This window comes from Pelophylax lessonae, assembly GCF_965119305.1.
Source record: "Pelophylax lessonae genome assembly, chromosome: 2".
NCBI classification, from domain to species: domain Eukaryota; kingdom Metazoa; phylum Chordata; class Amphibia; order Anura; family Ranidae; genus Pelophylax; species Pelophylax lessonae.
Genome location: NC_138769.1, coordinates 736195416 through 736207426, shown reverse-complemented (window position 1 = coordinate 736207426; position 12011 = coordinate 736195416). Strand labels below are relative to the sequence as shown.

The 12011-nt window shown below is 44.6% G+C and overlaps 1 protein-coding gene and 1 long non-coding RNA gene across 2 annotated transcripts in view; both read right to left on the bottom strand.

Moving 5' to 3' along the window:
* LOC309547181 overlaps positions 1-12011 on the bottom strand; it is a 683824-nt gene that overhangs the window by 405075 nt on the left and 266738 nt on the right. The gene's annotated exons all lie outside the window — the stretch shown is intronic.
* Positions 7392-8342, bottom strand: LOC309547177 (olfactory receptor 52P1-like; the record flags this gene model as incomplete). The annotated part of the gene is made up of 1 exon (XM_082246965.1): positions 7392-8342. One exon carries the CDS (start codon positions 8340-8342, stop codon positions 7392-7394), a length of 951 nt encoding a protein of 316 aa, XP_082103091.1.

The window sequence follows — 12011 nt, the reverse complement described above, 5'->3', positions numbered from 1 at the left end:
TCCAGTACAGCCACTTTTAGAGAATATAGAGCCAAGTATAATTTTGTATCGGAATGTATAGAATTAGGTTATGATAACAAGAAAAGCAATAAAATAGATCCAGCAGCAATAGACGCCCCCCCAGCAGCAATAGACCCCCCAGAAGCAGCAAAAGATCTCCCAGCAGCCAGCATCAATAGACTCTCTAGCAGCCAGCAATAGTAGACCCCTCACTAAACAGTAGATTCCTTTTAGCAATAATTAACCCTCAGTATCAAAAGATCCTCCACCAGCAACAGTAGATTGCCAGGAAAAAATAGATCCCCTCCAGCAACAATAGATCTCCCAGCAGCCAGCATCAGTAGATCCTCCAGCACCCATTGGAGGTGCCGAAACTGCGTTTCCCGCCTTCCCGCTGAAAAAAAAGCCATGGGAACCGGTGTCAGGAAAACCATGCTCAAAGAAATGCGCATGCAAGCAAAATTATCTACAGAACAGGGCATACAATTAGGACCATGAGAGCATCTATACCAGCATGTCCGCATGCACGTACGTGTGAGCATTAGCATGCTTATCACATACTTGGTAGCAGAGCCTGTAAAAAAAAGGAAGGCCTATTACACGTCTGACTCGGGGCCCCTGGTAACGTGAACAGGAGGCATAGGAGTGCAGAGTGGCATGAGTGCCTGTAGGTCTTTCCAGTAGCAGAGCGGGTATCCAAGCCAGGCAGGAGAAGTCACCAGTAGTCTTCAGTTAAGCAGGCAGGCTTGTAGGCAGCTGGTGGATGGCAGACTGGAGCAGGCTGGTACTGGCAACAGCTGGTGGGTGAGGCATACGCTGGTAGCAAACTGTAGAACTGTATTGACAGCAGGATGTACAGTAAGACAAGTACTGGAAACCTCAGGAGGTTTAGCAGAATCAGGCAGGCTGGGTCATACACTGGCAGGACAGAGGAGCAGGCAAGAGCGTGGTCAGGGCACAAGCCAGATCAGGAGCCAATCAGTGAAAGAAAAACAAATGGAGCAGATAGAAGCAGAGGTCAAGGACAAGCAGAGGTCAGTGCAGAAGTAAACTCTCTGTCTGTGAGACGACTTAAACGCCATGAGTTTAGCATGTTTAAAGCAGACATCATGTGGGAGAGTGGAGAATCTCCATGTGTAGGTGCGGAACCCAACCTAGCTCTGTGATTACGTGATTTGCGGTTTTCTTCTAGATGCATTACTGTATTAAAATCACTCCCTACAATGTAAAGGGGTTGTGGGTATTGCATGATCCATGCAGGTGTGTCTCTAAAGAAGGATGAGCCAGGTGAGTAAGGGGCATTGATATTAGTTATTTGGATTGCTTCGCTTCTCTGCCTTTTGGCTAAGATCAAGTGTAGTATCTGTTCTTATCAGTTGGTATGGGCCTCAGCTAGTACCAGTATGACCAAAAACCCGGAGTGCTCTAAGTATTGAGGTATGGGGAGTAGGTCATCTGGGAAAGCATGTGGGGCCCGCCGCCTTCTGATTCGAATGGGTTGAACTGTCCTAACCAGTTTGAAGGGAGCAGGAAAGCCGGTTTTGGGGGCCGGTGGAACTGTTCCTGGATGTAATGGGCTGAGGAACAGGATGGCGAGGGGAGGGCTTTCTCTCCTGGGTTTTGATCTGGCCTTGCAAAAGGCCTGTCCCCAGTGGTAGGCAAGCTCTCTCTAAGCTGTCCAGGTTCTGATGTCTGCTGGTGGGGATAGGCTACACTCGGTCTGGCCGGGGGCTGAGATTGAAAAAGCCCGTAGTGTAAGTGCCCCTGGGGTGGCAGCCCAGGGGTGCCTTAATTTCTCACTGGTGAGGGGCAGCTCGCTGTGAGTTTTTTCGGCACCTTGGTCACTCCTTTTTCACACCTGCCTCTTGGGACAGGCCTTTTGGCTTGCACCAGAGGAATTTTTTATTCCGGCTGGAAGGCCTGCCTTGGTTCCTTACATGGCACCATAGCACTTTCCCCACTTCCCCTTCCCCCACTTCTTTGTTTGTTAGTCTCTTTTTCTTTGTAGTTTGTCACCTGCACTAACACCTTTGTTTTCTTTTTTGCACGACTTGTAGGGTGTGGGTCCTCGGGCCCAGCCTTGAGTCTTGGGAGGGGGTGGATATGGCCTTTTGGCTTAGTTCGCCCTCTCTCATGAAGTCTCCCTTCGGGGGAGCCCCACCTAGTACTTGGGGTGGGCTGTTTCGGCAGTCCCCCTGGAGAACGGGGTCAGTCTGGTTTCGGCCAGACAGACCATAAGTACCTTATATCCCTGTCAGGAGTCTTGCGCCCCGGGGGATCGAGGTTAGGGTCCTACCTCTTCGGAGGGAAGACCATTAGTTTTGCACACCCTGTGCACTTTTTGTGTTCTCACGTTTGCGTGTGTGCACTTTTTTATGCACCGGATGGAGTCTTTTGAGTGTGTTTCACACACTACGGGCTTAAAAAAATAAAATAAAAATTTGGATAGTGTGGGTTGAAAATTGGAGACCTAAGGATACTTTACGGCAAAGGTCATCGCTGGCTACCGACTGGATAGTGCAGGGGAGGGTTTTATGCAGCAATATAATGACTCCTGCCTTGCCACCTACAGCTGGGGACCTCACAAACTCCCCAACCCAACTCCCCAACCCACAGTTTTTTCAGGCAAAAGAAATTAGCTTCTGCTAAATGAGTTTCCTGAAGAAGAGCCATGTCTGTCCACAGGCGTTTAAGGTGGCACAGCACTTTCATGCATTTTATAGGGGAACAAAGCCCTTTGACATTCCAGGAAATTACTTTTAGAGCCGGTCCACATAGCAGCGACCCGACTTGCCGGGGCGACCTCGGAGAGACCTGCACGGACTTCATATCATTGAAGTCAATGCAGGTCGCCCCAAAGAAGCTCAGGACCCTTTTTCTAAGTCGGAGCGACTTGTGTCGCTCCTATTAGAACCGGTCCTGTGCTAATCTATGGCAGGCGACCCACCGCGACTTGTCAGGCAACCAGGTCGCCTGACAAGTCGCCCCAGTGTGAACCAGCTCTTATATTGCCCATTGGAAGGGATAATGGGTTTCTAATAAGTGGGATGGATACTTTCTGTAGACCACTACCGTGAGAAAAAAAGGGATACGACGCCTGCTTAGGGATATGGAAAGAGTGGATGAGCAAGTATGTTCAGCAATTAGTGGGGGAATCTCAAAGAACATTGCCAAAAGAAAATAATCAACAAAACCATAAAACCTTAAAGAATATCTAAAGGCAAAACTTTATAGTTTTAAGTTTTCGATAGAGTAGAGATAGATTAGAATACCTAATGTACTCAAACAGTGCTGCGCCAGAAAAAAGTGCATATATAACCAAAAAACTATAAATGACAGTGCATATATCACCATATAGAAAGTCCACCAATGGCAGTGTTAATATCACCATGAAGAAAGTCCTTGCATAGTGAAAAATATAATGTGCAAATATAATGCGACAACAAAGTCCATCATAAAAATCCCATGGGAAAAGCTTGTTAGAAATCTGCACTTCAGTGACCGTGTGGACACACCCACCACCAACTATAGTGGCCTCTCACCTCACTCTTTGACCCAAGAGTCACCCAGGGTCTCATACAGCTGTCCCCACACTGCGGTAGAGAGATGATGGTCCCCAAAGGAAGTGAAGTAAAATTCCAGGCTCCGGTCCAGTTTGATCAAGGGCACATATAAAATATATGGAACAGATCTAATGCAGATCTAATGCAGATCTAATGGGTCTGCCCCTATCGAGGAAGTCCATGCTTAGCGCGCTGACGCAACGCGTATAGGGGGCGGAGCCTGCATGTCGGACGTCACATCCCTTCCTAACCACAACGGAATTGTGCTGAATACATGCACTGTTGAGTGCCATTTCATGTAAGGAAAAAATGAACAAGAGTCCGAGCGCTTATGGGTTTTAAATAATAGTGTAAATATTTAAACAAATCAAATCAAATCAAATCTAAAGAGGGGCTGCTGCTAACTAGTAAGGTTTGGTGCCTTTAAAGTGAAAAAAGTAAAAAAGTCAGAGCTGCTTCTCCCACTATCTCTCAATGAGTACTACAATATAAGTTTGTTCAATTAAATAAAGAGCTAAGTGGAACTCTATGTGAGTCAATATAAATACAATAATATACAGTAATGATCAATTGGGAACAAGGGAAAACATGGGGAGGGAAGGGGGACTCGGGAAAGGGGAAAGATAAGGAAAATGGGACTTTAAATGAGACTCGTGCTATAGAGTCTCCATCCCTGTTATGGTATATAAACATAAGGAACACATAGTGTTCACAAAATAAAAGGGTGGGACTTTGTATGAGGTGTGGCCAGTACACACATAATGATTTAATGATAGTACATATACTTTCGCTGGTAAGCATAAAAAGGCATATGATCAACATCATTTGTTTATTAACATATGAAATAGCAGTAGGCATAGGTAAATTGGATACAATCGGTCAAGGGGGACATAGACGATATACAACTGGGTATTATTGTAAGACCATAGTAAGTTGTAAAAACAACACAAATAAAATAATAAACCAACAGACATAAAATATAAGTGCAACATAGTAATTGGATGCATGCTGAATTGGATATTAGATGTTACGTGGCCTCTTATGCTCGACGCGTTTCGTGAAAGGTGTTTCACTCATCAGGAGCAGGCAAATCTAAAAAAATATAGGACAAAAATGACATGGCATCCAATAGAGAGATATATTGGAAAATATGTAGGGAAAATTACTTACAATAGGATGATAATTATCAATGAGGCTGTTGGTCACCCATAAATACGTCTGGAAGGGAACTGAGGGAGCAAGAAAAACTCTGCACAAAGCCAAAGGCGCAAAATTCATAAGCATAGCGTGGATTGCCATTTTGGGTCTCAGGGTAAGTGATCGAATATGGCTCTATTAAGAGATATTAAAACGATAATATATATAAAGTTATAATCATATGGATGTGAAGATATAATGGGCCCAAAACAACAGGTGTATATACAGTAATGTGTATCAATAAATTAAATATTATTCAATAAAGTGACTGTATATAAATATAAATAATCAGGTGCTGTCTGTGTTACTACATTCGTGAACAAATATATATCAAATAAATAAATAAGGGAAAAGTCCTTGAATAATAAAATTGATAGTGAAGAAAGTGCTCCAGTGCTGTTATTCACAAAGTGCCGGTGCTCCCCTTAGGTGACCCCACTCACCGGAATTATGTATGTATTGAGCCTTGTATCTGGATATTATCTCCTTAGGGATGGTGATTCCACATTTTTCAAAAATCACAACAGGGGTGCTGGAAGTGTTGCTGGCTTTATATTCCTCATTAAATAGAATAAAAATGGCCCGCCATGGTGAAGTATATAATGGAAGTTTAATATAACACAAAAGAAATACACTTACAGAGCTGCAGGAAATGAGTAGCAGTCTGGTCCGATGGACGCTGCTCCCACAGCATGCGTTCCACCGACCGGAAGTGCTGGGAACTGACGTCACACACTCGCTGCCTCGCTAGACGCGGCGTTCAGCCCTCCTATTGGGGCATTATTTATCATTTATTGATTTCACTATTGAATTAATTTATATAGATTGAGTTATACACTGTGTATCATTTTTGCGCTGGTAGCTTTTTCACTGTTATTAGATTAGAATACTTGTCAGGTTTTTTTTTATTGCTTTTTGCGCCCCCGTTAGGCAGATTCACTCCCTCTATTTGTCCTGTTTACCATTATTATTGAAAGTGAAAGTAAAAGAAAGTCCCAAATTTTGTCCCCAGAAAAGTATTAAAGGGAAATCTTCCAATGGGGACACTAGTTCTGGTGATCTTGGGTCCCCAAGGAATGCCCTTAAGTTGCAGGGATTTTCTCTCACTTCCTGTTTGGCTATGGGACAGGAAGTGAAGGGAAATCTCCACAATAGGGCACAGATGGCGAGAAAAAAAATCTGACAAGGGTTATAATTCTCTCTTGCTCTATCCAAAATGAAAAAAAAAGCTTTGCTTATAGTTCTACTTTTAGGCAGAAAAAAAAAAGAATGTGCCACTGAGTGTAGCCAATATAACTGTATTACATGACACAAGCATAGACTTACATGAGGGATGGTGTTTATCCTCGTGGCTCGGTGGTCCTTTCCTGGTCTGTGTTGATCCTCTAGCTCAGTGGTCCTCAACTCCGGTCCTCAGGGCCCAATTATGGTGCTTTTCCACTGCATGGAACCGAACGGTTCGGCTCGCTTTTGTGCTTTTCCACTGCTGGTACTGCATGGTATGGTGTAGGAACGGTACGGTATGGTACGGTACGGCGGCGCTTTTCCACTGCATGGAACCGAACGGTACGGCTCTCAAAAACAGTACCTACTCAATTGTGGTTTCAACTGGTACCATACCCAGTACCATATCCCACAATCCTTTGCATGCAGTCACTACTAGCCACTGATTGGTCAGAGAATCCCACCCACCCCGTTGTTATCCCACCCACTTAACTTTAGTACTACTTTAGTGGAAAAGCAAACCATACTGTACCGTACCGAACCGAACCGTTCCAACACCGTACCATGCGGTACCAGCAGTGGAAAAGCAAACCGGGCCAAGCAGGGCCGAGTAGAGCCGAGCCGGTACTTGCAGTGGAAAAGTGCCATAACAGGCCAGATTTTAAGTATTATCTTGGGGAGATGCAGACTAGAGTACTGCAATCACTGAGCAGCAAATTATATCACCTGGGATGTATTTCGGTTATCTTGCAAACCTGGCCTGTTAGTGGGCCCTGAGGACCAGGGTTGAGGACCACTGCTCTAGCTGACCGGCAGCAGGGAGATGACAATGTGGGGAAGACCAATTGGAAGGACCGGTTCAGACAGAGGCAGCCCCCCCCCCCCCCCGTCTTTCTTTTCAGATCAAATTATTGTTCAAAACAGATCAGATGTGCGATTCAGATCACATAGAAGATATGAAGAGGACCAGCTGACAGACAGCTGACTACTTTGAGGAGCTTGGATACCATGCACTGGGTCTCTTCATATCTTCCTATACACAGCAGATGTTAAAACTTTCCTGGGTGTTGTAGCTGGGTTTACCATCAACCGGAGCTCCTGTGCACACGCACTCATTTTCTTTTCTTCATGCATCCATGGTTTTTTATCATTGTTCACCTCCTGATGAAGACTCTTTATGAGTTGAAATGCGTTGAGGTTTAATATTATTGAATAGGTATCATTGAAGACAACTTTGTATGATGAAATTCAGACATGAGATGAACCTTTGATTTACTGATTGCAACCTTTTAAATTCTGATCGTTTTAATCTGTATTAAATAAAGAAATTTATTTTTTTTTTAACTCTTTTTCTGCATGCGTCTTCTGTTTGCAAAGATCAATAAGTCCAGAAAAATAAGTCCAAAATTACTGAAATCTGGACTTGTGTGGGCAGTATATTTTCAAAATATTTTTTTGGATCTGTTTGGTTTTTATTCCGTATATTACTGGATTTAGCATTGGAGGAACGACTAAGTATAAGTTAGACAGGATACTTTTGGTGGATGAAACAGTGTACCCCCCAACCCTTTGAGCGACAAAGGAGAAAAGTGGCGGGATATAAGTTATAAGAAGGACACATACGTGACTGACGCATGTACTCCCGACTTTGTGCCTGGCCTCTCGGGTTGGGAGATTGAGTACAACTTTTATAATCATTAAATATGACACTGCCATACCCATGAGGTCTACTCCAGATACAAGCAAAGCGGCTGCTAACCCGTATACATCATTAATTATGATGTCTGTGCAGGCCAGTTTAGCCACGGTGATTTGTTCGCAATATGTATGCTTAATCACGTAGCTACTGCAAAATGACAACCTCCTCACCAGGAATGGAAGGGGTAACACAAAAAGAGTTCCTCTCAAGACGATTAAGAATCCAATTTTTCTGATCAATGTGTTGGTCAAGATGGTATTATATCTCAATGGCTGGCATATGGCAACATAGCGATCAAAGGCCATAGCCAAAAGAACAGAAGAGCTCATGGTAGAGAAGGAATGGATGAAGAACATTTGAACCAGGCAACCCTCAAAGGAGATCTGTTGAAGGTTGAACAAGAAAAGCAGGAGCATCTTGGGAAGGACAGTATTGGACTGGACAAGGTCTATTAACAACAACATGGTAATGAAGTGGTACATGGGCTGGTGGAGGCTCTTCTCCATTTGAATAGTCAGCAGAACACTAATATTAGCCAACAAGGTAATCAGGTACATGAAGAAGACAGGCAATGAAAACCAGACCTGGACATCTTCCAGCCCAGGAATTCCAATCAGGATGAAATAGGAAGAGCTAACATTGCTGCCATTGGATATCATGACTCTGTTGTGCGCTGGTCCAAGATGTCCTCTTCTAATGTTACTCGGTGTGCCAAAATCAGGAAACACTTTAGGGATATCGGTTTATTCTTCTGCAGAAGACAAAACACATATCAAAAAGAGGTTCCACATGTATTCATAATATCACAGGCTTAAAATACAATCCATCTTCACAGTTTAGCTATCTGAATAGCTAACACTGGTAATCGTAATATCCATAAAATCATCATAGGTCGAAAGTCTCTGCGACGGTAAATACCGTCGCAGTCTCCATTACTGTTTTCAAGAAGAAAGACTCTTTGGTGTTTCAAAATTTTTATGGGTTTCTTGTGGGTTATTTTCTTTCCTTTCACAAACCTGAGACTAACATGACTAGCCCTGTGTTCCCTGTACAGCACTGCGATATATGTCAGAGCTATATAAATTAATAACATTAAAGTGCGACTGTGGGGGGACATTAGAGTGTAAATTTTTGTTTATTAAAAATCTTACAAACATACAACATAATAAAAACATATTTACATAAATACAGAATAAATAAATTATATATACACAAACAAAAATAGCTTACTTCAGCAAAAAACAGACTAGCTTATTTGCCAGAAAACATAAAAACAGAACCAAATATACAAACCAAGATATATGTTATAATTGTTATTAATATTATTATTATTATTATTATAATGCACAACAAAGCCATAACATCCCCCTGAACACACCCTCAGGCTATGAAACGATTACACATTGTACCCATGCATGCAGCCTTTTTTCAAAAATCTGATCTTATAAAAATCTAGGGGACGTGAAAGGACAGAAAGAAAAGCTGCACACCCAGAGACTGACAGACAGCAGCTACGGGGACCTGACATTTCCCCACACCTTTGTCCAGGCTCCCGGCCACCACCTGAATGTTGTCCACCACCACTTCGACAGGAAGGACTTTTTTCCCAGTGGAAACCTGACACCGTGCATTCCACGTGAAGTAATGGACTACTAAGCTAACTAAAAAAAGGGTCTCGAAATCAAAATTCTGATGCGACTCAAAAGACACGTACGACCACTCTGCATAACTCAAGTGGGAAAGGAAAGGAGTACCCAGAGCCTCACCCACCCTATTATAGAATTCTATATTGAAGGGGCACTGAAGCAGGAAATGGTCCATCGTCTCCTCCACATCGCCACACTCCACTCCTGGACAACCACGGTTTTCCGCAGAGCAATGCTTCAAGTTGCCCTTCACATAGAATCTGTGAAGGAACAAGAGCGAGGCCAAATCCGAAACTTTAAAGATCTCTCTAGATTAATCAAATGCAGACCCTCCCTCATAACACAGCCTGGGCAATCTCTCATGGCCAGTAGCTCGCTAAAGGTAGATTCAACAACCCTCCTCTCCAGGGCCTTCCTAGGAAGAGACTTAAGTTCCTCTGCCATCAGTCGCCACTGCCGAAGCATTTTCAGGCATGGGGCAACGTAAGCCAGGAGCTTACCATGTCAGACCCTCAGACTTTTCATGGGCCCACCATTCTCCCAGCTTCACAGAAAAGGCCTAAAACAGGACTGAAAAATACCAACCCACCCAGACGGTTCCTCTGCCAGCATGTTACCAAAATTATGTTTCGAAAAAATCAGAGAAAAGAATACTGTCACGTACCTGATCCGAAGCCGAAGTGTGTAGAGAGGGCTCCCCTTGCGGCTAGGTGCAGAACACCCCTGGAGGTGAGACAGGGAGTGCTGTGCCCGAAGTAGCACGGGTTGCCGGCTGGGATGGCCAGATGGTGGCTGAGGCCAATGGATGGAATGTCCAGGGTGGATCTGGAAGACTTGATAAGCCAGGCAGATGTGCTGCAGGAACACGGGAAGCGGAGTCAAATAGCCAAGCCGGGTCAGACACTGGAGAAAACTGGGAAAGTCCAGGGACAAGCCAAAGGGTCAAAAAGCCAGGAGGTAACAAGAAGAGACGATGGTCAAGCAATCCGGGTCGGCAACAGGAAATCCAAGGTAAAGGCAAACAAGGCTCAAGGGACACAGGGAGCTGAAGATCATCCAGCAACTAGTGCCTGTCACTGCTGGGTTTAAATAGGCCGCTTGGCGCCGAGTGCCGTCACGTCCTGCGTGTGCGTGTGCGAATTGGCACACGCACGTTCTTAGCTGAACTTGCCCGGAGTTGGCCGCGCATGCGTATTCGCGCCAATGCGCGATTTCGCTGATTAGCCAAACTGTTTACCTGACAGTGCCCCCCTCTGAGGGGCAGCCTCCGGATGCCCAAGAGGGCTTGTTTTCCAGGAAATTTTTTAAAAAAGTCCCGTAACAGCCTGGGAGCATGTATGCTTTGGGCAGGTTCCCAAGAACTTTCCTCCGGAGGGTAGCCTTTCCATTTTACCAGATATTGGGTATGTCTCCCCCTTCTACGGCAATCCAGAATGGATTCAACCTCATACTCCGTTTCGCCATGAACTAGAACTGGAGGTGGAGGCAAATCGTCTCTATTTGGAAAGGGACCAGATTTAGCTGGTTTGAGCAGGGATACATGGAACACTGGATGGATTTTGTACGTATTAGGGAGGCACAGTTCAAAGGCCACAGGGTTAATTATCTTCTTGATAGGGAAGGGACCAATGAACCTTGGCCCCAACTTCTTAGAAGGGCAGGGCAACTTGAGGTTAAGGGTGGACAGCCACACCTTATCTCCTACCTTCAAAGCAGGACTGTCCTTCCTTTTATCATAAAACTGTTTGTAGTCTTCTTGTGCCTTTTGCATAGTCCTTTGTAGGAGCAGGAAATTTTCTTGGAGGAATGTTATCCTATCTTGCACAGCAGGTACCGAAGATTCAGGCATCGGACTGGACAGAAAAGATGGATGAAACCCATAGTTCGCAAAAAACGGAGACTGATGTGTAGAAGCGTGAATGGAGTTATTGTATGCGAACTCGGCACACAGGAGCAAAGCTACCCAATTGTCCTGTGAGAATGTAGAGAAACAGCGGAGGTATTGTTCAAGGGTTTGATTTGTCCTCTCTGTCTGGCCGTTACTTTGAGGATGATACGCTGATGATAGACAGACCTCGATATTGAAGATCTTGCAAAGAGCCCTCCAGAATCTGGAGGTAAATTGTACTCCTCGGTCGGACACGATGCTGCTGGGCAAACCATGTAACCTCACAATCTCCTTGATAAAGGTATGCGCCGTGTCTACGGCCGAAGGAGTGCCAACCATGGGCACAAAGTGAGCCATTTTAGATAGGCGATCTACTACCACCATAATTGTAGAAAATCCCTCTGGAGAAGGTAGATCCACTATAAAGTCCATGGATAGCATTTCCCAAGGTTGCTTAGGAACAGGAAGTGGTCTCAATAGACCCCAGGCTTGGACATGGCTGCCCTTACTCCGAAGGCAGGTTGTGCAGGAACTCACATACTCCTTACAGTCTTGTCTGACATTCGGCCACCAATAGGACCGTTGGATGAGATCCAGGGTCTTACGGACCCCAAAGTGACCGGCTAATAGATGGTCATGGCATGCTTTAAGAACCGTGAGTCTGGCTTCCTGGGGAACAAAAATTTTATTTTTATGTAAAAAAAAATTACCATGTTTCTGGAGTGAAGAAGTCTCAGAGGCAGTGCATTGGGCAGAGGCCCGTTCAAGGGTAGTCCTGAGATCCGGCTGGATTA